The sequence below is a fragment of the Galeopterus variegatus genome, unplaced genomic scaffold, assembly GCF_000696425.1.
Source record: "Galeopterus variegatus unplaced genomic scaffold, G_variegatus-3.0.2 Scaffold51, whole genome shotgun sequence".
Classification (NCBI taxonomy): domain Eukaryota; kingdom Metazoa; phylum Chordata; class Mammalia; order Dermoptera; family Cynocephalidae; genus Galeopterus; species Galeopterus variegatus.
Window position 1 is genome coordinate 198,495 of NW_007726162.1, and position 27,124 is coordinate 225,618.

At 39.8% G+C, this 27,124-nt stretch overlaps 1 protein-coding gene across 1 annotated transcript in view; it reads right to left on the minus strand.

Moving 5' to 3' along the window:
• The window catches only part of CLNK (cytokine-dependent hematopoietic cell linker), a 96,795-nt gene that overhangs the window by 40,373 nt on the left and 29,298 nt on the right, over nucleotides 1-27,124 (minus strand). The window contains exons 5-8 of the mRNA XM_008573224.1: nucleotides 21,827-21,872; nucleotides 1,722-1,747; nucleotides 1,467-1,486; nucleotides 328-438 (exon numbers count right to left, since the gene is read on the minus strand). Of these exons, the coding sequence (XP_008571446.1) occupies nucleotides 328-438; nucleotides 1,467-1,486; nucleotides 1,722-1,747; nucleotides 21,827-21,872 (203 nt within the window). The remainder of the gene's footprint in view (nucleotides 1-327; nucleotides 439-1,466; nucleotides 1,487-1,721; nucleotides 1,748-21,826; nucleotides 21,873-27,124) is intronic.

The following is a 27,124-nucleotide window of genomic DNA, read 5'->3' on the forward strand; positions in this document are numbered from 1 at the left end:
CGCCCCTGTACCGGACCGGGACCGGCAACGGGATCGCAACCCTTGGTGTTGCTCCGGTGCCTCGCTCAGCCAGTGAGCGGGAACCGGTCTGTATGTGGGATCCGAACCCTCGGCGGGAGCGCCACCGCGCTTCCCAAGCAGCGCACTGTAGCAGTGCGCCACCGGGGGCAGCCCAAACCACAGGTTTCTAAGACTCTTTCCCCTGCAGGTATAATTGGCCCCACCAGGGGGCCTGTTCAGAGAGGTGACTTATCTGGCTTCCCTTGTCACCCACCCCGTCCCACCACTTCCCAGTCATTTCACTCACAGCCATCACAGATCTCTCACCTGGGCCCTCTCTGGGCTTCGGGAAAGGTGTGTCTCTGAGGGAAAGGTGGCCTGCTGCTCTCCGGCTCGGGGGGCAAGGGCTGGTACTTCTTCAGGAGGGTGACAGGAAGCCTGTGTGAAGAGTCACAGTGGGGCCTGAGATGAGCCGCATGCAGGAGGCTCCTCAGACCCTGGCCTCAGCATCCCCAGCTTTGGAGTGGACGCTTCTTCAGTTTTGGGGTGCTCACCACATTACAGAGCAGCCCAATTCATTGCAGACAGCTTCAAATGTGAGAATATTTATGCTTTTGAGCCTGAATCTATCTCCCTGCAGCTTGCTCTTCAGTCTGGAGCTGTTTTTGCAGAATGTCATATGCGTTTCAATACGCTTCCTGTTTTAGGAGGCCTGGGGAAGATTTGGTAACAGCCTTGTACTCATCCAGACTGGAAGACCTGAGTTGTTAAAACTCCCCAAAGAAATGTGAAAGTGTTTGGAAGTCAAGGAGTGCCTCAGTGGCCCACGTTATTCACCTGCTGACTCCCTCACCCACAAAGTGTGACGCAGAGAGGAAAAGGACAGTCGTTGGCTCGAGATGCTTCCCTCCGGGGGGGAAGAGAGAGAAGTGAAGGATGATCTTCAGAGAGTGTAACTACTGCTATGGCAGGACCCACAGCCTACTGAACTCACAGAAGTGCCCAGCTCAGAGCCTCGGCAGTCAAGTCTGCTATTTTTCCCTCCACATATGTGCATAAATAGAATATTTGTGTCTATATATGTATTGTGTACATATATGCACTTACATAAATATATATTTGTATATTATAAGTCTTTTGAGTACATATCCCAGTCCCAGATGAACCTGGGTATGACAGATATTTACCCATCTGGCAGGTTTCTGTCCTAAACACAGGGTGAGGGGGAAAAAAAAAAAAAAAAAAGGAATAGGGAAGAAATACATTCACCAAGAAATGATGAGTGAAGCTGTATTGAATGGATAACTACAGTGGAATGAATGATTAAATGGTTGAATGAAGCCTCGTTTAATCTTATTAACTCATATTTGTTTTTCAATGTCAAATATGTGTGTTTCTTTTTTTCAAGTGCTGGCACAAATCATCAAAGTATATAACAAAACAAAATAATGTTTTAAATGTCTTACCGAGGAGGTGGTAAAGGAATCTGCAAGAAAAAAGAGAATCAGAAATTAAGTTTATTGTTCTTTGAGCAGGGCCAATGCTCAACAATTTTTTTCTTTCTTTCTTTTTTTTTTTTGGTTTACAAATAGAAATTACAAATGCTGACCAGACTTCTAGGACATATTTTTCAAATGATATTTAAGCCTTTACATTGTCCCCATGTCTGTGCTTCTACAGGGAAGAGTGAGTAACAGGTGCATTTTAATGGCGTCTCTTACCTTGTTCCCCTGGATGAATTTTTCTCCTAAAACATAAGAGGGAACACCAGTGAATTTATGGAAAATGTCATTAAGCACCATTTCTACATATGCTGAAATGGAAACCATTCCTATTTTTAATAATATTGATGATAACGTCAGCTCACATTTGTTGAGATTTTGTTAGGTGCTCAGCATCATGCTAACTCTTTAGTTATGTGGTCTTATTACATCTTCACCCCTGTTCTGTTAATGAAGATACTGAGGCATGCAAAGTTATATACCTCACCTGCAGTCACCCAGCTAGCAAAGATTTCTTTGCATGAGGTGTGATTCCTAAGGTCCTATAGTAACCACTCATTCCTGTTTAGAATTTATGATTTATAAGGTCCGGCCCCGTGGCTCACTTGGGAGAGTGCAGCGCTGGGAGCGCCAAGGCCGTGGGTTCGGATCCTATATAGGGATGGCAGGTGCGCTCACTGGCTGAGCGTGGTGCAGACCACACCGTGCCGAGGGTTGTGATCCCCTTACTGGTCAAAAAAAAAAAAAAAGAATTTATGATATATAAATTACATAAATATTATAATATATATTATTATTAATCCAAGTTCCCGCCTAGTACCTTTATGAGATATCTCCCAGCAGAGGAAATAGCATCACAGATTTTTCCAGGTAAAAGGTTTTTGACAACTTCCCCAACGCTTTTACATCGTGGGTGACAAAACTAAGGACAAACTACATAGAACGATTTTTCAAGACCAAATAACCCTATAAAAAGTCCGAGTAGGTACTGGAACAGATGTTTTCTGAGTTCTACGCAGTTTTATTTCCACGATTCAGTTCAATTCAAAGGTAATTACTGAGCTGCTACTCTGAGCTAAGTATACTACCAGGCAGAGGGGGGGTAAAAAGACAAACACACACGATCCTTCCCCACAAAGGACTCTGCTTCGTTCCAGGATGGTCTGTTTATAAGCCAAGTTCTAGGCTCTGGGGATGTGATGGTGAAGATGACGGAGACTGTCTCTGTTGACATAGGGTTTATACCTAAGGGGTATACATGCATTGAAATCATTAAGAAAAATTTGATGAGATTTTCATGTAGAGAAGGGTATGGTATTAAAGGAATATGTGGGAGACTTAGTCCAGGGTGTCAGAAAAAGCCTCCTTGAGGAAGCAATGTTCACTTTTCTGTAGAAATGGGTGTGGTGTAATAAATGTTATTTTATAGGGTGGTGGGAAAAGTTAATGAGAGAACATGTCTGTTATTGAAGGAGATTCAAACTTCAAGTGAAAACTGGCAGGATGGCTACACACTGAGCATTGTCTCCTCATTTGTGGAACAGAGAGATTGGACTAAATCAGCGTTTTTTAACTATGTGTTGAAGAGCTCCCTGGCCTGCCCTTGGACACCTCGAGGAACATGGGGGCTGGGGGACCGGTGTCTGGCTCAACACCCCATGTCATGGCGGGGGGGGGGGCTTTGCTTCCATCTGCTTCTCATTGGATGTCCTTTTAAGATTTCTTGATGAAAAGTCCAGGGGGCCCCAAGCCACACAATAAAACACAATACAACCTGGGCTGGATGATTTCAACAGCTTTTCCAGGTCTAAAATAATTGCTTCACTGAATAAAATTACCATTCTCCCAGTTTGTTTTCATTTTTAAATGGGTAGCATAGACTTCTTTATATGCATCCATTCTGACTGCAAACAGAAATAATAAGCATTCCTGGCATTATAAAATCATGAGATATGACCCAGGACATAATTCAACAACAATGGCAATGTAGTTAATGTTAGATTTCTGGCTATTTAGATGATTTACCAAAATGCTGAGGCTACATGATGCTGCTGAAGGTACCAAATTAGAAAACATAGAATTAATTTCCCCTCATTTTATTGTTTATTGGCCTTCAGATTTCCCTGGTGGATTATCCTGCTGCTGCTGTTGATGAATTTCCCAGAGAAAATAGATGTCAGCTTTCCAGGAGGTCTTCTTTCATAGCTCCCACTATGTCTATTGGGAATCAATTCAATTCACTGGGGAAAAAATTCAGTGAAGATGCTGAGTTCCTGTAATTCAACAGGAACATTCCATTTATTGTTTCAGAGATATCTATCTGGTTTGCTTTAGTGACTGTGAGTTTGTAAAAAAACATCTATCTTTCTTTTATTCATTGACTTACAATTGAGCACAGAGTATGTGTCAGGCATGGATTCATTTTTAATATATTTATTGATGTAGGTGTTGGGGAATATAATACCAAAAAATAAAGTTGCTTTACCCATGTAACTTACATTCCAGTGGCAGGAGATAGAAAATAAATAGACAATCACAGGTGATGACAAGTGCTATAGAGAAAATGCAGCAGGTAAGGGGAATAGTGGGGAAAGAAGAGTGAGAGATGGGAGTGGGGCTACTAAGTTTTAGACGGGTTTGAGGAGGCATCTCTGGTTAGGTGATGAGATCAGAGGCCTGGGGAAAGGAAGGGAGCATGTTGTGTGGATACCTGGGGAAGAGGATTCCTGAAGGAAGGAATGACAAGTGCAAAGGTCCTGAGGCAGGATGAGCACGAGGGGACGTAGGGCCAGAGAGGTGATGGTGGAGGTGAGAGAGTGCCCAGATCACAAAGGATCTTGAACACGGTGATAAGAACATTGTCTTAACTGTGGTGAGGTTTTTTAAACCACTTTATTCAGGTGTGATTGACAAATATAGATCTTTACCTGTTTAGTGTATACATCTTGATGAATTTGGGGATAAGTATACACCTGTGAAACCATCACCACCATTGGGGCCATACACAAATCCATCACCTCCCTAAGTTTCCTCCTGCCCTCTTTATTATTATTATCATTGTTTTAATTTTTAAATTAATATTATTATTATTTAAATTGTGCATGCTTATGGGTGCAGAGCATTGTTTCAATATGTGCATATATTGTATAATGATCTACTCAGGGTAGGTAGCATAGCCATCACCTAAACATATCATTTATGTGTGGAGATGACGTTCAAGATTCTCTTTTCTAGCCATCTTGAAATACACAATACAGTTTTACTTGCAGTAGTCACCCTGGAGCACCAGAAGCTGTTCCTCCTGTCTCCCTGTGACTTTGCACCAGTGAGCCTCTTCTCCTCGTCCCCCTTTCCTCGCCCCTCCCCAGCCTCTGCTCACCACTATCCCACTCTCTTCTTCCATGTGGACACCTTTTGAGATTCCACTTATGAACGAGACTATGCAGTATTTGTCTTTCTGAGCCTGGCTTACTTCACACGCGCGCGCACACACACACACACACACACACACACACACACACACATTTTTCTTTTTGAAGAACACTTAACATGAAATCTACCTTCTTAGCAAATTTTAAGTATGCAGTACTGTATTGTTAGCTAAAGGCACTATGCTGTGTTTTAATTCTCCAGAACCTATTTATCTTGCATAACTAAAACATATCCTTTAACGTTCACCATCTCATTCCCCCCACTCCTAGCCCCTGGCAACCACCATTCCACTTACTGCTTCTATGAGTTTGACTATTTTAAATTCCACATGTGAGATCATGCACTATGTGTCATATTGAAAAGTGGGGCATGATTACTTAAACTTCATGGGAACTCATGTGTGGAATAAGAGAGTTAATGCACTTCAAGGCACAGTCCTTATTTACCTTAATGCACACCTGTAGTTACCACTATTGTTTTGTGATGGACAATTAGAGGAAAAATGAAAATTTACCTTCTTGATGAAATACATGAATATTCTCAAATGCTGTGGAAAGTTTCCTGTCTGCCAAGCGAGAGGTCCCAAGCAGTGGCTCTTCAAGGTCTTTCCCGTCTTAGAGTTTGAGGAAGAGTTTTTGACTTGGAGAAGGCTGGCACGATCGCCATCTGGTGGCCAAAAGTGTGATTGGCACCATCTGCCCAGAGACTGTCTTGCTTTCATTCATTCTTTTTTTAGTTTCTTTCATTTTTATCTCTCTCTCTCTCTCTCTCTCTCTCTATCATCTATCTATCTATCTATCTATCTATCTATCTATCTATCTATCTATCTATCTATCTATTATGTATATTCATGAGATACAAAGCTGATTATCACCCCTCATGCCCATGATGTGAGGTCCAGATCCATACTGGAAGCATACCCATTACCACAAATTGCATTTGTACCCCATGTCCCACACCCAATTATCTCCAACCTCCCTTTTCCTCCACCTTTCCCCCTCACTCCACTTTGTAGCCCAAAGAATGTTCTCTCTCTCTGCAAGACCTACACACTATTTCTTCCTTCTTTCTCTCTTAGCTCCCACATGTGAGTGAGCACATGCAGTATTTATCCCTCTGTGCTTTGCTTATTTTACTCAACATAAATTTCTCCAGACTCATCCATGTTGTTGAAAATGGGAGTATTTCATTCTTTCTTATGGAAGAGTAGTATTCTATGGTGTATATATACCACAGTTTCCTTATCCAATCCAATCATCCATTGATGGACATTGAGGTTGGTTCCATGTCTTGGCTATTGTACACAGAGCTGCGATGAACATGGGAGTGCAGGTATCCCTTTGACATGATGATTTCCATTCCTCTGGGTATATACCCATAAGTGGGATTGTTGGATCATATGGAAGATCTATCTGTAGTTGTTTGAGAAACCTCCATACTGTTTTCCATAGTGGTTGTACTAATTTACTGTCCCACCAACAGTGCAGAAGTGTTCCCTTGTCCCCACACCCTTGCCAGCATTTGTTATTCACCATCTTTTTGATTCTATCCAGTCTAACTGGGGTGATGTAGTATCTCAGTGTAGTTTTAATTTGCATTTCTCTGATGACTAGTGATGCTGAGAATTTTTTCATGTACCTGTTGGCCATTTGTAGTCTTCCTTTGAAAAATGTCTATTCAGCTCCTTTGCCCATTTTTTAATTGGGTTATTTGGTTTTTTACTGTATAATTGCTTGAGTTCCTTGTATATTCTGGATATTAATCCCTTGTCAGATGCATTATTAGCCAAAATTTTCTCCCACTCTGTAGGCTGTCATTTCACTCTGTTGATTGTTTCCTTTGCTGTGTATAAACTTTTCAGCTTAGTTTGATATAGTCCCATTTGTTTATTTTTTCTTTCATTGCTTGTGCTTTTGGAGTCATGTTCATAAAGCCCATTCCCAGACCTAGTCGCTGAAGTGTTTCACCTGTATTTTCCCTTAGTAGTTTTACAGTTTCAGGTCTTATACCTAAGTCTTTAATCCATTTTGAGTTGATTTTAGTGTATGGTGAGAGGTGCACATCTAGTTTCATTCTTCTGCATATGAATATCCAGTTTTCCCAGCACCACTTGTTGAAGAGCCAGTCTTTTCCCCAGTGTAGATTTTTGTTGCCTTTGTCCAATATCAGATGGCTGTAAGCCTGAGGGGTGATTTCTGGGTTCTTGATTCTACTCCACTTGTCTTAATGTCTATTTTTATACCAGTACCGTGCTGTTTTGTTTACAATAGCTTTGTAGTATAATTTGAAGTCAGGTAGTGTTATGCCTCCAGCTTTATTTTTTTTTCCCCCAGGATTGCTTTGGCTATTCAGGGTTTTGTTGTTCCGTATGAAAGGCAAGATTTTTTTTTTTCCATTTCTGTGAAGAATGTCACATTGGTATTTTGATGGGGATTGCATTGAATCTATTGATTGCTTTGGGTAGTATAGACATTTTCGCAATGTTAATTCTTCCAATCCAAGAGCATGGAATATCTTGCCATCTTTTTGCGTCTTTACTTTCCTCCAGAAGTACTTTGTAGTTCTCATTGTAGAGGTCTTTCACCTCCCTGGTTAAATCGATCCCTAGGTATTTCATTTTATTTTTGGGGGGACAATTGTAAATGGGCTTACCTTCTTTATTTCTCTTTCTGTTAATTCATTATTTGAGTATATAAATGCAATTGATTTGGGGTCATTTATTTTGTATCCTGCAACATTACTGAAGTTATTAACCAGCTCTAGGAGGTTTTTGATAGAGTCTTTATGTTTTTTTTATATATAGTATCATGTCATCTGCAAATAGAGAAAGTTTGACTTCATTTTTTCCAATCTGGATTCCCTTTATTTCTTTCTCTTGCCTGACTGCTCTGGCTAGTACTTCTATGTTTTAGTCCATTTTGTGTTGCTATAACAGAATACCTGAGATTGGGTAATTTATAATGAAGAGAGGTTTATTTGGCTTACGATTCTGGGACAGCTGCATCTGGCATGGGCCTCAGGCTGCTTCTACTCATGGTGGAAAGTGGCAGGGAGCTGGTGGGTACAAGCAGATCACATGGCGAGAGAGGAAGCAAGAGAGAGACAGAGAGGAGGTGCTAGGGTCCTATAAACAACAAGCTCTCGTGGGAATAGAGTAAGAACTCACTCATTAATCCCCCCTCTCCCAGGGAGAGCATTAATCCATTCATGAGGGATCTGCCCCCAGGGCTCAATCAGTTTCCAACACTGCCACATTGGAGATCAAATTTCCACATGAGTTTCAAGGGGACAACACATCCAAACTCCATCACTCTAGTACTGTGTTAAATAGAAGTGGTGAGAATGGACATTCTTGTCTTGTTCCTGTTCTTAAGGGAAAGGCCCTCAGTGGGCTTGTCATAAATGGCTTTTATTGTGTTGAGATATTTTCCTTTTATACCTAATTTGTTGAGAGTCTTTATCATGAAAGGATGTTGAATTTTGTCAAATGCTTTTTCAGCATCTATTGAGATAATTATATATTCTTTGTCCTTGAGTTTGTTGATTTGATGTATCATATTTATTGACTGTCATATGGTGAACCATCCTTGCATATCTGGGATGAATCCCACTTGATCATAGTGTATACTTTTTAAAATATGTTGCTGTATTCTGATTGCTAATATTTTGTTGAGGATTTTTGCATCTAGGTTTATCAAGAATATTGGCCTGTAATTTTCTCTTTTTGTTTTATCTTTATCTGGTTTTGGTATCAGAGTTATGCTGGCCTCATAGAATGAGTTTGGGAGAGTAGCGTCTATTTTAATTGTTTGGAATAGTTTGAGGAGAACTGGTATTAGCTCCTCTTTAAAAGTTTGATAGAATTCAGCTGTAAAACCATCTGGACCTGGACTTTTCTTAGTTGGAAGATTGCTAATTACCACTTCAATATCCTTGCTTGTTATTGATCTGTTCAGGTTTTCTATCTAGTCTTGGTAGTTTGTATGTGTCCAGAAACTTATCAAATCTTCCAGATTTTCATATTTGTTGTCATACTGTTGTTTGTAATAGTCTCTAATGATTCTTTGTATTTCCATGGTATTGGTAATATCTCCCTTTTCATTTCTAATTTTTGTTATTTGGGGCTTCTCTCTTTTTTTTTGTTAACCTAGGTAATGGTTTGTCTATTTTATTTATCTTCTCGAAAAATCAACTTTTGGTTGCATTGACCTTTTCTATTGTTTTTTAGATCTCTATTTCATTTAGTTCTGCTTTGATCTTAATTATTTCTTTCTGTCTACTACTTTTAGGTTTGGATTGTTGTTGTTTTTCAAGTTCTTTGAGGCATAGTGTTAAATTGTTTATTTGAAGTCTTTCTGTTCTCTTGATGTAAGCATTTATTGTAATACATTTGCCTCTTAGTATTGCTTTTCCAGTATCCCACAGATTTTGGTATGATGTAGCTTTATTTTCATTAGTTTCTAGAAATTTTTTGATTTCCTGTTTAATTTCTTCTTGGACCCATAGTTCATTCAAGGAGCCTATTATTTAGTTTCCATGTATTTTTATAGTTCCCAGAGTTTATCTTATTATTATTTTCCAGTTTTAATCCATTATGGTCTGAGAAGATACTTGGAATGATTTCAGTTTTATAAAATTTGCTGAGATTAGATTTGTGATCTAATATGTGGTCTATCATGGAGAATGTTCCATGAGCTGATGAGAAGAAAGTATATTCTTTAGTTGTTAGGTGAAATGTTCTGTATATATCTTCCAGATCTAGTTGGTACGAGGTATAGATTAAATCCTGTGTCTCTTTGTTGACTCATTGCCTGGAAGATCTGTCTCATATGGAGAGAGGGGTGTTCAAATCACCCACTATTAATGTATTAGGGCCTATTTCTTTCTTTAGTTCGGAGTGTTTGCTTTATATATCTGGGTGCTCGAGTGTTGGGTGCATACATGTTTATGATTGTTATGTCTTCTAGCTGTATAGATCCCTCTATCATTATATTGTGGCCTACTTTGTCTCTTTTTATGTTTTTTGGTTTAAACTCTACTTTGTCTGATATAAGGATAGCTACTCCTGCTCATTTTTGGTTTCCCTTTGCATGGTATATCTTTTTCCATCCCTTCCCTTTTAGTCTGTGTGTGTTTCTACAGGTGAGGTGGATCTCTTGGAGACAGCATATACTTGGGTCTAGCTTTTTAATCCAGTCAGTCAGTCTGTCTTTTGAATGGGGAGTTTAGTCCTTTCACATTTAGGGTAGTTATTGACAAGTGTACCTTAATTCCCCTCATTTAATTGCTTTGTGTTTAGATGGTTTAAATATCCTTTGATTATTATTTCCTCTTTTATTTCTCTTCTTCATTGTTAGTTGGAAATTTAAGGTGGGATTATTTAGCTTCTTTTTCTTGCTGGCATTTTTGTTTTAACAGTGGGTTTTGCTCTTTCTTGTATATTTGTGATAGTGATCACCATTATTCAGATTCCAGATGAATGACTCCCTTGAGAAATTCTTGCAGGGCTGGTCATGTAGAGGTGAACTACCACAACTTTTGTCTGTCTGGGAAATACACTATTTCTCCCTTATTTCTGAAGGAGAGCCTTGCTGGGTAAATAATTCTTGGCTGGCACTTTTTTTTTTTTTTTTTTTTAGTATTTTGAATATATCATTCCACTTTCTTCTGGCTTGTAGGGTTTTGGTTGAGAAGTCTGCTGTTAGTCTGATAGGGGTTTCCCTTATAAGTGACCTGACACTTTTCTCTTGCTGCTTGTAGAATTCTCTCTTTGTCTCTGAGCTTTGCAAATTTACTATAATGTGTCTTGGGGAGGATCTTTTTGGTTTGAATCTGTTTGGGGACCTTTGAGCTTCCTGGATCTGAAGGTCTGTATCTCTCCCTATACCTGGAAAGTTTTCTGTTACTATTTCCTTGAATAGATTTTCAATACTTTTTCCTTTCTCCCATTCAGATGTTAGAGCACTTTAGGTTGTCTGCTATCGCTCTTAGATTTTCCTCATTGTTTTTAATTCTTTTTTCCTTTTTTTATGTCTACCTGAGTTATTTCAAAAAGACCATCTTCAAGCTCTGAAATTCTTTCGTCTGCTTGCTCTAGCCTGCTGCTCAGCTTTCAGTTGTGTTTTTTTATTTCACTGAGTGAATCTTTCATTTCTAGGAGTTCTGCTACACTCTTCTTTTTTTCCTTTTTGTCTTTTTTTGTGTCCGGCAACGGATCACAACCCTCAGTGTCGCGCCCGTACCGGACTAGGACTGGCAACGGGAACGCAACCCTCGGTGTTGCCCCCGCACCTCGCTCAGCCAGTGAGTGGGAACCAGTCTGTATGTGGGATCCGAACCCTCGGCGGGAGCGCCACCGCGCTCCCAAGTGGTACACTGTAGCAGTGCGTCACCGGGCCGGCCCACTACACTCTTTTTTAAGGTGTTAATCTTTTTGCAGATTTCCTCCTTCATATTCTGGATATTTTTTCTTGTTTCATTGTGTTCTCTGATTGAGTCTTCCTTTATTTCTTTAAGTTTTCTTAAGATCATTGCTCAGAATTCTTTTTCAGACATTACAAGGATTCCCTGTTCCATGGAGTCTGACATTGGAGCATTATTGTATTCTTTCGGCGGTGTCATTTCTTCTTGTTTATTTGTAGTTCTAGTATTTTTTCACTGATGTTTGGTCATTTGGTAGAGGCTTTGCTTCTTCTATTACACTGAGGTTGGCTGTGGAGGGCCTTGGTTGTTACTGCAGTGGTGAATTGTCTTTGCTTGACAGTAGTTGTGGTGGTGGTTATGTTAAACCACCTTGGGTCCTGTTCCAGAATCTGTGGTCATAGAATGAGCCCCCAGCGCTATGCGGTTCTTCTGGGGTCACCTTGGTGGGTCAGGCCACATGGGGTGGCACTTCCCTCTGGGTCCAAGGAGTGGTGAGGGGTCACCTCTGTCACACGGTTCTGCTGGGCTCACCTTGGCGGGTCAGGCCACTGCTTTCATCCTTAAGACAAGATGGATCTCACATCAGCTGCTAAAGTTATTGCTTTGGGGGACATGAGGTAGTGAGATGAACATAGCATGGCTGCAGAATGTGACGAAGCCTGGTTTGACTACTTCTTTGACTACTTCCTCCACAAAACCATGAGGAAGTTGCCAACTTTATAGTGTTCTGTGATTTTAAAGCAAGGCCTCTTGGAGAAGGAGAAAGTATTAAGTATTAACTGTTTGTGGTGTGTTGGAGTGGGTTGCACCAACTTGCAAAAGCTGGTTCTTAAATTTTCAGAAATTGTGTAAGCCAGTTATTAAATACAGTCATTGTTACAAATAAATTATATAAATGTACACTTAGGTCAAAGTAAAGCCAATAAGTGCTCAAACAAATCACTTCCTAATTATTTTACTAATATTTCTTCTTATTTACCCCCATTGTACCTATGCGGAAATACTACAAAATGGTATCTCTTCCCAGCTCCATGTTCACTAATCACATTGGTGGCTTGAAACCTGCCAAGGTGGGAGTATTTACACCATGGAAATTGGCAAATGCTACAAATCAGTGTTTGACTTATTGTTTTGTTGATTGTCTAGACTTAAAGTTCTGGAGAAAATGCTAATAAAGCAGATTAAATTTAAAAGTGTGTTGTGTCTTTAGCCATTATTTTATAAAAAGTGAAAAACTGAGGAAATATACTTCCTGTATTGAAAAGCTATTATCCAACTCAGCTAAGAAGTTGTTCATGTCATTGTGTCAACTGTAGCCATAGTTTGGCTGCAGGTACAAGAATTTGGCCAAAATCAGCAAAAGCATTTTGTGAGAATAAATTGGTTGTATAGAATTACAATAAAGAATATCATGTCTTTTACTAATATTTTTAAATTGTGTGCTTCATGTCCTTTTATCAGTAAAATTTATAATAACCTTATAAACTATGCATATGCATACTTTTTGCAGTGCTACAGTTGTTAAACATTTATTACTGCTGTGGTCTAGTTTTGGTGCTACAACTATCAAGCTGAGTGACTTACTACAAATTGCTTGACCTCTCTGAGCTTTGGTATCTTGATCTGTGATTTAAAAGCATTGGAAAAGAAGACATGTAGGGGCCAAGAATTTGTTTTTCGACAGAAGGGACAATGACACAGTAGAGTGGTGACAAATGGGATCTTTGAAGTCATCAAGTTGGGTTCTAAGCCCACCTCTGTCACTTACTGAGTAACCTTGGACAAGTTGCTTAAATGCTGTGGGCTTAAGTTTCCATGTTTATAAAATGCAGATAAAACAATCTAGCTCCTTGGATTGTTATAATTAAATAAAATTGTCACGGATTGGATGCCTATCCCCCAACCTGACTGAGGCTTCATCCCCACTGTAACTGTTGAGGGTGGGAAATCCTATTATGGTAATTGCAAGGTGGAGCCTTGAAGAGGTGACTGGATTGTGGGACCTTGTAGTAGTGAATGGATTAATAATGGTTGTCAGGAGCATGGTTCTGAGGGCTTTAAAAAGAGAGTGAATGAGGAGGTTACTGTCTGCTCTACCTTCTTGCAATGTAATACCCTGCCATTACTGAAGTCACCACCAAAGAAAGCCTTCATCAGATATGTTCCCTGGACTTTGGACTTCCTAGCCTCAGAAACTATAAGCAATCAATTTTGTTTTCTTATAAATTACTCAGTTCTGTACATTTTGTTATAAGCAACAGAAATGAACTAATACAAAAAAGATATCTATTTTTCACTTAGCTATCATTCAATTTGTGCTAAATATGTGATACCCTTTATCTATGAAATACAATCATCAAAATCAACACTTTTAGAAACAGACCATTAAGGTAATGTTCTGTAATTAGAGAAATAGACTTTGGACAAAATTGGATAGAACTTGGCCTCAATCACAGTACTTATTGTGCCTAAGAATTTTATGATATATGAAAGCAAACCATTAGGATTTCATTTCTGATGACTAATTATGGAAAAGTACGTAGAAGCAACTTATGATCCAAGTAGCTAGTAATGTATATTTGGCAAGGTCTGTTTGAGAAACCTCTCCAAGTCTGTTGAAACTTTCAGAAATTAATTGCAGCAATAAATTGCTGAAGCCATTCTTTGGGTAGTGGTGGGGAGGGACTAAGTGAGGCAAAGCCAGGGATGTGGGAGGAACCTACCTGCTCTAACAGCTCCTCAAATAAGGTCAGAAAGTACCATTTCTTGGCAACATGTGCTTCAACAACTTTCATGTCAGAGTCAGTGAGGGATATGGGATAGAAACATGTTTCTAGAACAAGCCTCGAGGATCTTTTCTGCTGACCTTGGTGGACTAGGCAGGGTGAAGTGAAGGACAAAGACTGCAGGAGGGGGTGACAGGGACAGTGGGGTGGGTGGATTTCTTTGTATGACTCTTATCCATGGATTCACAAAATGCTGGAGACCATCGAGTTCTACTGTATTTCTACACTGTGATATTAAGGAGCAGCAAAAGAATACACTTTGCCTCAATTTAGAAGCAGAGACAGAGAAGGGGCCGGAAGCAGACTTCTTGACTTAGCCCTCCATTGGCCCCCACGTAATGGGAATGCGTGACCAAGGTCACACATTTGTCTAGAGTTGGTCCCATGACACCTAGCAGACAGGTAATGCTCACCTAATACACCATTAAAATGGGCTAAATTGTGGAATTAATAGATATTTGCCATGCATCTACCATGTACCTGTCATGGTGCTATGTGTTTACTGTAGGGAAAACAATGTTTCATAAACTGTGGTCTTTTTGATTGAGTCTTCTGGCTTATTTTTATACATTCATCTATAGCAGATTTATTTTGCATACTAAAGAACAAACTAGACAGAGCATGTGATGGTTTCAGCCTACAGAGAGAGTCAGGAAAACATTCCAGTGCTGGGAGGAGGGCAGAAGGTAAATGAGGAAGGGAAGAATTCTGAGAGCCATTAGTTCAGTTCCATATGCCTTTGCCAAGTGCCCACATACGTCCATAACTGTGCCATAGGTATTGTGTTGGTTGTCAGCTTCAAAGCAGACAAATACCTTATGATGTGGTTGCTTTTATATAGGTGTGGGCACTTAAACTTAGAGAGGTTAAGCTACTTGTTGTAGGTCTCATATCTGGGGACTGATAAATCTGTGATTTGAACCCAGAACTACTTGTCCCCAAGTCCAGCATTTATGCAACCACATGGCAGCTGCTTCTGAGTGTCAAAAATGAGTTTTCACTTCTGTGAAGTCGTGGTCTCACACCTTAGTCCCATGTCCCTTGCTCTGTGAGGTCGCCCTGGGAGATACAATTCTGTCCCCAAGGCAGACTTAAGAATGCTCTTTTTTGAGTTCTCATGATACTTTTTCTAAGACTCACCAGACTGTGGGCTCCTCCAGACCTAAGGACTTATGTGACTCAATACTAGCTCAGTGCCCTGGCACAAAGTAATTTAAAACAAATTTAAATTACCTTCCACTTCAGCAGCTATTATACAGCATTGTAACTGTTGGTAAACAGGATATGATCCTTCCCTTTTGGGGGACTTATTTTCTGGTTGGGGAAATAGACACATAAACAGAGTGCTTGCTATGGGATGTATGACTTATTGAACAACTAAATAGCCAGCCTTAGTGCTGAGCGCATAATAGGTGCTGAATACTATTGGTTGAATTATGATGAAATTAGGTATAGATGGGTCCCAGTTTACCATGGTTTGACTTCACGATGGTGTGAAAGCCACACGCATTCAGTAGAAACTATGCTTTGAGCACCCATACAGCCATTCCGTCATTCACTTTCAGTACAGTATTTAATAAACTGCATGAGATATTCAACACTTTATTATAAAATAGGCTCCTTGTTGGATGATTTTGCCCAAATGTAGGCTAATGTAAGTGTTCTGGCCATGTTTAAGGTTGGTAAGGCTAAGCTATGATAGTTAAGTGTATCGAATGCATTTTCGACTTCATGATATTTTTGACTTACAAAGAGTTTGTTGGTCATAACCCATCATCAGTTGAGGAGCATTTGTGTATTTTATCTATTTACCAGCTTTTCTCCTGCTTTAAAATCCTCTTTCCTCCCTTTCCATTCAAGCAATTTTTGACATGCCACTTGATGCTTACTACTAGTGGCTTTTATCAATATTGTGATGGAGGATATGGAATTAGAAAAAATAAGCATGGAGGGGAGAGGACAAGCTTGTCAGTCTCCACCATTCTCCAGGGACTGGCCAGGAGAGAAGGGGAGAATATGCAGGGATGGAGGCGAGTTATGTACACAAGGTTTCTGTATATGCGGCTTTCTTTTTTTTTTTTTTCGTGTCCGGCAACGGATCGCAACCCTCAGTGTCGCCCCCGTACCGGACTGGGACCAGCAACGGGATCGCAACCCTCAGTGTTGCACCCGCACCTCGCTCAGCCAGTGAGCGGGAACCGGTCTGTATGTGGTATCCGAACTCTCGGCAGGAGCGGTGCTGCGCTCCCAAGCGGTGTACTGTAGCAGTGCGCCACCGGGCCGGCCCAATGAAACAATTTAACACTGTAACTTTTTTTTTTTTTTTTTTTCTTTTTGTCTTTTTTCGTGACTGGCAACGGATCACAACCCTCAGTGTTGCGCCCGTACTGGACCGGGACCGGCAACGGGATCGCAACCCTCGGTGTTGCTCCTGCACCTCGCTCAGCCAGTGAGCGGCCGGTCTGTATGTGGGATCCGAACCCTCGGCGGGAGCGCCACCTATATGCGACTTTCATAGGTTGGGGACCATCTGCCCCAAAACATGGATCATTTATAACACCCAAAAAATGACTCTGAATGGAGCATGTACTGTGAGCCTAGACCTGAACATAATGCAGGAGTCAGTCTAGACTTTCCTGAAGGGAGTTCTAAGGAGCACAGCCCCAAGAACATGATGATCCGAGAAAGAGCAGGTTCCACGGACACTTGAGCTGTGATTTCTCCATGTCCTGTCCCCTCTTGGAGATCCACAGTGCTCTGAAAAGTTGGGCACAAAGGGATCTATTCACTTGTGTTTAACTCAGTGTTTCTCCAGGTTAGTGCATCCAGAGACCCCTTTTATTTAATATGACTCTCAACATCTTGCACAATTATTTAGTGTCACTGTAGTTTGCACTGCTTAGAGCAAGAAGCAATGGAAGAAGTTGCAGGAAGGAGAGCTGTTCCTTACAATGAGCTGACAGTGAACAGCTGGGTCTGTTCAAGGTGGGTGGGCTGCCTGCGAGAGCCCTAGGCCTGCTCAAGCACCTGTGAGAGATGCTGTGCCTCAGCTACAAGGCAGGGGCTGCAGGATGGAGATTCTGCTATTTTAAAACTCTCGATTAAATAAACAAAATATCCCTTCCATCCTGCTGGCGTGCATGGGAGACATGCAGGCACAGAAGTCGCAGTTTGCCCAGTTTTGAAAGTCCTGCCTCTCAGGACCTCTCAGTCCAGAGCAAACTTGAATGGTTGAGTCTAGTTAACATCTGGAATTACATAGAAAAAAAGGTTATTTTTATTATGCATACATATTAAGTGATTTTGAAATGATTTTGTGGGAAGGTGCATATTTTGTCTATGGAAAGACAGTTCTTGCACATTGAAATTGTTTTAGGAAATTGGGTCTTCATTGGGGACTTATTATTTGAAAGATAAGGATTTTCTTGAAATTCTTTTATCAAATACCTGGTTTTTAATTCTTCTCCTGTTTATGTCTGCCTTGTATTTCTTTATTGAAAAATGCATTTGTTACATCAAGTAGTTATCAGACGCCCTTCCTTTTCTCTGAACCTTATTATTTTCCCTGTGTGGTGGTGAGATAAAATACTGTTCTGTGGTCCCATTAATGAGTGATTTTACAAAGTGTATAGCATTAGCTTTGAATCCAGTATTATAGCAATACCTCTGTTGCTTTTGAGACATGGGTTGTGGCTGAAATAAATGTAAATCTAAAATAGTGAGGGAATAATCTGAAATTTATTTCTGATGAACTCTGTGACCTAAGGCTTGTTATTTTTGTTAATTAATCTGGAGGATACCAAATTCCAGTATTATTGTATGTTTTGCATTGCCATGTTCTGCCACTAGGGGCTAATATCACCTATGAATTCCTGTGTTTGGCACTTAACTGTGTTTGGATGAATGGGTTATCAGAGAACTAGAGGGGAATTTTCAGAATAAATTTTCTACACTAGCAAATACAGTAAAACCCTGGGAACATTAGCATAGCTGAATAAACACTGTCTCTGGTCTTGGCGCTGACTGCTTGCTGTCTGACCTCCAGCAAGCCACTCCCCTTGCTAAATCTTCTGTACAACGAGGGAGTTGAACTAGATTAACTCTAAACTTATTTCTGACTCTAATTTCTTTCTCATCTAAATTTGTCTAAAAGCAAATTACTATAAAGATCTTTTGATGGCATTTTGTGGAATTCTATTTTGCTTCTTTCCACCAAGCTTGTGTTTCTGTGTATACATATTCAGTCTTCTATGCATAATTCTTTTTTTTTTCTTGGATGGTTTATTGCATTTCTTTATAAATTCATTCTTGCACATGGTATGCTTGTCACCTCAAAGGAAATTGGTTTAGAGTTTGTGCTTGGTTCACATCTAGGACAAAGAAAAATGCATTTTAGCCTCCTTCACTGCCAGCTTTGGTTTCTCTAGGAAGCAAAACCACATCATATTTGAAAATTACAGCTATCCCCCCACCTGAAAACGAGATCATTTCTTCTGGATCTGTGGTTAATGCTAGTGGTTCATCACAAACAACTTACATTGTGAACACTTTGCCTCCAAATAAACTTTACCCACTTTTAGGACTGAAAAAGAAAAAAAAAAAAAAAAAAGCCAAGCTTCAGGGAAGATAAGTTTTTAAAATCTGACAGTTTCCAGATAATGTCAGAATATGATTGCAAGAAAAATTACATAAAATGTACATTAACATAAATCTATAACTGCTCAACTTGATGAAAAATATCACCATAAAATTCTGCCATTACTGAGCCAACCAGTATGTTTTTTCTATGACATTTTGTGAGAAGGAATAAATTATCTGAGAATGTGTTTGCATCAAAAATACAGAATTTTGTAATAAACACATAAATCATTCAAGCATTTTCCAGCAAGACGCCTGATCCTAAAAATGGGGGCATTCATATTAATTTCCTCCTTCCAGCCTCCTTCTCTGTGTAGCACCCTAGAGCTCTAGGTGCTGATGGAGAACCATCAATTATGGAAGGGTGGGAAAAAAAGATGTAAAGAAAACTACTCTTGGGCCGGCCCCATGATGCACTCGGGAGAGTGAGGCACTGGGAGTGCAGTGAAGCTCCCGCCGCGGGTTTGGATCCTAAATAGGAATGGCCGGTGCGCTCACTGGCTGAGCACGGTGCGGGTGACATCAAGCCAAGGGTTGCGATCCCCTTACCAGTCACGAAAAAGCCAAAAAAAAAAAAAAAAAGAAAACTACTCTTATTGGAGAAATCTTCCACGTACCTGTCCTCACTCCCAACAACGCTCAGCTCCTGTGAGCCTTGCTTTCACTGAGGTCCTCTCTGCAGTTATAGTCTCAGTTTAATGGGCCTACATTAAAAAACAGTCATATTTTTATAACTATGGTGCTCGTATATCAGCCAACATCTGCTATAAAATAAACAGCTCTAACTTAATCCTGAAAGATATGTCCTGTTGATTTCCCTGAGGAATTGGTTTGCTTTTTTATTATGGCAAATTAATATGACATAAAGGAACTTGCTATTTCTCTTTTATTTATTTATTTGGCAGCTTGCCTGTATGGGGATCCAAACCCATGACCTTGGTGTTACAAGGCTGCACTCTAACCAGCTGAACTAACCGGATGGCCCTCACATAAAGGAACTTGATTCTCTCTTTGCTTAGACTACCAGGAAGCTCACAGGCAAATTAGCAGTTTAATTTTAATAGAATTTAGTGATGTGTGTGCCTGAGGATCCTAAATTTTATTTTTATTTTGATTATGTCACCTATCTATATTTTCTTCTATTTTACTGTTCTAGTTTTTATTAGCTATTTCAGTTTTTTTCCGAACTGAGGCAAAGTGTAGATAAAATACAGATAGATGGATAAGAAGACATATCAATTTGTGGAATAATAGTCAACGAAGCTTCTGTAGTCAAAGAAGTGAGGGTGAATGTCCACAGTGAACTATAAAAAAGGCAGCAGTTGTGAAATCCATTTCTGGTTTCTCCCCAGGCCTCATTTCTCAACGGATGCTTACAAAGCATGCTTTTATGACATTTGTGTATCAAATGATCATGGTGTGGTCTGTGCTTTTGGCCCCCTTCTCTGCCAAGAGGAGGGAAAATACTTTCTCTACATGACCCACCTGGTGTTTCTAAGAAGTGGCATACATCCATTGGTGGAGAAGAGCCTTGTATTGAGTGCTGTGTCCATCAAAGGTATTGCCATTTTTAAGGACTAATGAGGCACTGATGTGACAGCTCCCCTGTGTCTTGGGGTTTAGGAGAGGGATGGAAGGAAGACAGACAGGAGGCCGTGAGGCTGTGCGGGATGCAGGTGAGCGAGAGACAGGGAGTGTTGTCCTTTCCATCCTCTCTCTGCTAATGCAGCTGAAGGAAGTAGACGTAAAGGCCTGCTCGCCCCATATGTTAAATGAGGAAAGCACAGCTCAGAAAGGTTGGGTGTCTCACTTAAGGTCCTGCAGCAAGGGCGTGGCAGAGCCTGGTTTTGCCTCCTCCTGGCTGCGCTTCCTGCTGTGGTTTCTTCCGTTGGCCTCCAGCCTTGTCCCGTGGCACTCTGCTCCCTGCCTCGGAGGCTGACCAGTATAGACGTGGACAGAAGGCTCTGCCGTCTTGTTCTGGTTTGGTCCAGCAATTGAGAAGCCCGAGCAGGAGGGAAGAGGAGGTTGGAGAGAGAGGTCAGGTATCGACTCCCTCAGCCCCCTTCCTTGTGAGGTCCGCCTGGGCTGGTGGTGTCCCTCGACCAATGGTCCAATGGTCACTGTTCCTGTTAAGGGGGCATGCTCCTCGGGGTTTTCAGTGACTGTCTTCTCATCCCTTTGGGTCTGCAGTGGTGACAGCCCTACTGCTGCTAGTGACAGTTCCTGTCTCATTCCTTGTTTGTGTCCAACAGCCCACACACTTCAGTAAATAGTTTCTTTGTGATAAACTTCCTTCAATTACTCTAATTTGAGTGTGCCATCTGTTTCTTGTTGGGACCCTAACTGTCGCACTTTCCCATTAAAGAAGAAGTGGTGTTAGTAATACATTATAGAATATAGCATTAGACAAATAAAGGGCGAATTTGTTATGTTTCAATTATTGGCAAGTGTAAATCATAGGATTGTCATATTTTCCAATTGGACATTGTAAGAGGAGATGGGGCACAGGGGGAAATGTGAGAAGCTATAATGGATGCGATCCAATTAAATTTCTTTGGCTGTCCTCCATTTATGCTTCTAGTGATAGTGAAATTGATTATTTGTTTTTAGGCTCATTCCTCTATTTTCATCTTCAAATTGAGTTGTTTTGCCTAAAGCTTTAAAACCTATTTTTATATTAATTAATCAACATTTTGAAATTAGATTTCTATCTTGTGATTTTTCTGGGGGTATGCTTAGAGAAATAACATAGTTATATAGTTAATGCCATCCGTATGTTTCACAACAATTCCTTTCCAAAATCACACAACTTGAAATACGCGTTTTTGATATCAATTTCTTCATCAATAAGGTAAAAGATCTGATAAAAAAGCATTAGGTGTGTGGGACTCTTTCTAAAATTAGGTAGTTATTTCCTGAGGGGTAATGCAATAGATCACCTTATTTAAGATAACCCATGACTACAAATAAAAACGCAAGAGGATCTTGGAAGCAAAGTAGGTTTTCTCATACTTGTATTTCCAGCTTTTTGTGACATCACTTTACCTTTAACATGTGGGCTTCTGATGTCCTTGGAAATGGGTTTGTCCACCTGTAGAAGACAATGTAGCACCATTACCTCTTAAATTGTGACTATGACACCATCTCACGTCTTGTCACTATCTATGGTTAGATCCCCAAGGATAAGGGCAAAAGTACCTGGACTCGCCATTCTTAGAGACTTCCATACACGTATGGGTGCAGTCAATGTACCCATAGGTGTACCACTGCCAGCAAAGGATGCAGTGGCCTAGGTGGTATTTGGCATAAAAATACTTGGGTTTGAGATCCAACTCTGCCTCTTATTTCTGTGAAACTTTGGAAAAGGCATTTAGCATATTATGAGCTTCAGATTTCTCATCTTTATAATAGAGAAAATATTCAGTCAATTCATTTCACTGGGTTATTATGAAGATCAACACACATGATCAGGTACATGAAAGTGATCAAACACTCAGATCAGAGTGTGGCCTCGTGTGAAACCTGGGTTGGGATTCCACCTCCATCATGCACTGGCTATGAGAACATGGCCATGGGACAAGGTCGCTCAATCTTGTGAGGCTCAAATTCCTCATGTGGGAAAGGGGGACACCTAGGACAAGGGGTGTCACCAATCATGCTGAATGCAGGTGTCATTCATTACTAATATTATTACAGACATTGTGAGCTACTAAGAGCTGTACAATTGGAAGACATGAAGGTGAGGAGATGATGATGTTATAAAGGTGCCCCATGTCTTTGAAAACCTTTAAGAAAGATGAGCAGCAGTCTAGGGCAAGATAGTTGCAACCGACATGAGGAGTCTAGATAATAACTGGTCTTTGTGAGGATTATTAAAGATCCATTTCACAGATAGTTTAATCGCAACATAAACATACAGAACTGATAAGAAGCAACTTGTGGTAATGATGTCCTAACAAAAAAGGATAATCTGCTTGCCATAAAAATCTGATTATTCAAACATTGATTACAAAAGTTAAACTCCCTCTCTATCTGAATTGAGGCCAAGTCCTTATTTAATTTATAAGACAATCTCCCTCCTGGCCAACACTTTGCTCAGGCCTTTCCTACCCTTTTTCTCACATGATTTTTCTGACGTGTAAAAGTTTTCAGAATCAAAATGCAATTGCTTATGATAAAAAACCCCTGACAAATAGAGCTGGGGAAGGCCACGAAGGGGGCCGTTCTCATGCACGCATGCCTGATAACAACAAATATCACCAAAAACTTTGCAAAGCCACAACCTTTCACAGAGCCATTGCAACCTTAATAAAAAAGTACTTTGCAAGGATATCTGCTCAGCAACGGCCTGTCCAAACTCAGACTGGCGTCACCCTTGTTATTCATTCCTGTAGCCAAGAATAATTATCTCCAAACTATTATGTAATTCTCCATTATTTTTTCTTCAAAACTCTTTGTCTTCCTTTTCCTCCCTGAATATGCACATAGTTCAGTACAGCATGTGTATTCTCACTGTAATGCCCTGTTCCCAAATAAATACCATTTTCTTGTAGAGAGCCTCTCTGTCTTTGTTATTTAGGTTGACAGACTTAAAATGTTGAGATTGTAGTTACAAACTCATCTAGCTAAGGAAGAAATTTGTTTTTAATAGGAAGCTACAAAGATAATGTGAAGGAATATAAAGAAATAAGAATGGAGGCTTAAGTTCTGGCGTAGTTGTTTTAGAAAAATCAAATGAGAATTATATTTCCTAAAAAAGAAAAAGGTTCTACTCATGAAGGCTTATCTACATATAAAGGAGGATTATCAGTGATTTTTAGGGAAAGGAAAGGTAAACTTCTTTGCTGAGGATTCTCTGCTCCTTTGTAACCACACCAGAAATTGTGTTTTCAGCCACTGGTCTAATCACTCTGAACTCTTTGTTGTTCCCTGAACGTGCTTTAGGCTCCAGTGATCAGGGTCCTGAAATGCTCCCCTCCCTGTCCAGTGTCCCCCTGTGGGGCTGCAGATTAGTAGCAAAGGAGAACTTTGAAGTCCAGCCTGCAAAAGTATTCTGTGTGAACAGAAATGAAACTGGGGAGAGACTGGGTCTCTTTTCCTATTAAATAGCTATTAATGTTTGAAGATTGAGCTCAAATTATTGAAAGTTTGTTCATTTCCATCCAGTTAACATCTATCAAGAACCTCTTACATAAGGCTCTGTGCTATGTACTGGGGCTAAAATAGTCCCTGTCTTCATAGAAATATTTACCGGCTGATCGCTTTGTGCTGGGCATGGTGCTCTCTGTGTATTATCACAACAGCAATGAGGTTTTCTAGGTAAGACAATGAAGGCTCAGAGAGAGTGACTAACTGACCCAAAGGCACAGAGCTTGTAAAATTGGAGCTATCAAAATGGGGATGATAATGTTTATCTTGCAAGGTTATTTTAAGGATTAAATATCATTCATTCTTTCAGTTCAATCTCTACCAAGAAAAGCTTTCTTAAAAAAATTTTAATTTTTAAGATTTTTTACATCCCTTATCCTGCTGTAATTAGTCTTTCAAAATACTTATCACTCGCCATATTGTCTATTATAATTGTTTATTATTGGTCTCCTTCCATGAGTCTGTAAATTTCATCAGAGGGCATTGGTTGTTGACTGATAAGTCCCCAGAGTGTGTAATTGTGCCTGATCCTGGCAGGCACAAAGACACAGCCCTTGAATGAATTTGTTGAGCCAATGATTGAAGTGTTTAGCTCAGTGCCTGTGTAAAGAGAAAGTGTTTGATATTTCATTTCTCATCTTGCTCCCTCAATTTCCATCAGATATATTCTGTGTAAATGGCATGGCTTGGTCAAATCTGTAGTGTCTTTCTCTTGTTCATATTAACCGAAGCCCTCAAGTTAAATAGATAGACAATATGAACATATAATACACAAGGAATAATGTGAATATTCAAAAGTATGTTTATTTACACTCCCTAACAAATGTGGTACAAACTGAAAAAAAAAAAAAAAAAAAAGACCAGTGAGCCCCTCCCCCCTTTTAAAAAAATTATGATTAAAAAAGTAATAGCCTGTTTTGGTGAGAGTTCTGTGAGGTGGACATTCCCATATAGGACTTCTGGGAGGGTAAATTGAAACAATTTTTTAGTTAGGAAATTTCACAATATATACCCAAAGCTCTTAAAATGTTTTTACTCAATGTTGTAGTACAATAATTAAAAATTCCATAATGGGGTATGCTGTATCTATAAAAAAGTATGCATATGAGTGTTTGTTTAATCACACAGAAAATTATTTTATAACCAGAACTTAATGTGAAAAGAAAAGAAAACCAGGTATATACCACACAACTAGACCTCCTTGGTATGACATATATCTGCACAGAAAATACTGATATGAAATGCACTAAAATGTTATGACTGATAACCCTGCAAACCCAGGAGTGAGTAATTTATATTTTAGGTATTTCTATATTAAGAAAATTAAATGTTGGCAATTGTTTTATTAAAAATAAAATTCTATATATATCTATAAAAATAAAATTCTACAAATATTTGCAAAATATGCATCCAACAAAGGATTACTATCCAGAATATATGATAAACTCAAACAACTTAATAGTAAAAATACAAGTGACCAGATTAAAAAATGGGCAAAGGAGCTGAACAGGCATTTCTCAAAGGAAGACATATGAATGGCCAACAGACACATGAAAAAATGCTCAACATCACTCAGCATCCAGGAAATGCAAATCAAAACCACACTGAGATAGTGTCTCACTCCAGTTATACAGGCTATTATCAGAAAGACAGAGAATGACAAATGCCGGTGAGGATGCAGAGAAAGTGGAACCTTCCTAGGCTGTTGGTGGGGCTGTAATTAGCACAGCCATTATGGAAAATGGTGTGGAGGTTCCTCAAACATCTACAGATAGAACTGCCATATGATCCAGCTATCCCACTGCTGGGTACATACCCAAAGGACTGGAAATTATCATGTTGAAGGGATACCTGTACTCCCATGTTTATTGCAGCTCTATTTACAATAGGCAAGAGTTGGCAGTAACCTAAATGCCCATCATCAGATGAGTGGATAAGGAAACTGTGGTACATCTACACAATGGAATACTACTCTGCTATAAAAAAGAATGAAATATTGCCCTTTGCAGCAACATGGATGAATTTAGAGGAAATTATGTTAAGTGAAATAACCCAGGCACAGAAAGAGAAATACTGCATGTCCTCACTTATATGTGGGAGCTGAAAGAAAGAAAGAAAGAAAGAAAGAAAGAAAGAAAGAAAGAAAGAAAGAAAGAAAGAAAGAAAGAAAGAAAGAAAGAAAGAAAGAAAGAAAAAGAAAGAAAGAAAGAAAAGAAATACAACAAACACAATAATACGTTGAACATTTTAAGAGATGCAAACAGAACTGAAGTTACTGGGGGTGGGAAAGGAGGAGAGAGAAGCGGGGAAAGGGAGGAATTGGTAAAGGGCCACAAAAATCGATTACATTACATAATGATGAATATACTAACTATCCTGATTTGAACATCACATACTGCATACTGTTATTGATATCCAATGCTGTACCCCACAGATATGTACAACCAACTATCTCCCAATAAAAAATAATAATAATTGTACTGGATTGAATTATGTACCCCCCAAACTCATTGAAGCTTGAATTATGTCCCCATGTTTTATGTATTAGAAACTTACCCCCACTGTGACTGTTAAAAGGGTGGGAAATCCTATTATGGTAATTGAAAGGTGGAGCCTTGAAGAGGTGATTGGATTGTAGGACTGTGCAGTAGTGAACGGGTTAAAAATGGTGGTCAAGGGTGTGGTTCTGAGGGCTTTAAAAGAAGCCCCTTCTCTTTCTCTCTAGCTCTCTCTGCTTCCACCATCTTGCAATGTGAGACCCCTGGGTCAAAGTTGCCACCACCAGATGGACTTTGAACTTCCCAGCCTCAGAAAGTGTAAGCAATAAATTGCATTTTTCTTTATAAATCACCCAGTTTCAGGCAGTGCGCCACCGGGCCGGCCCCCAATAATGATATTTTTTTAAAAAGTAGAATAAACTTAATGAAATAAAAAAATAAAATTCTATATAGAACATTTGCATTTATGAGGTATTTTTATAAAATTACCTTTTGTGGCCTCCAAACAGACTTTTGAAATAAGCATGGTAGGGATTTTTATTCCCCTTTTGTAAATGAAGTTACAAACAGGCTCAGAGAAGTTGTGTGAGTTACCTGTTATCACACAGTTAGCAGCTGGTAATGTTGGGCTGAGGATTTGGGCAAAATGATATATTACTATCAGCAAGATGTGAGTTCACATTCTGTCTCTGGAGAA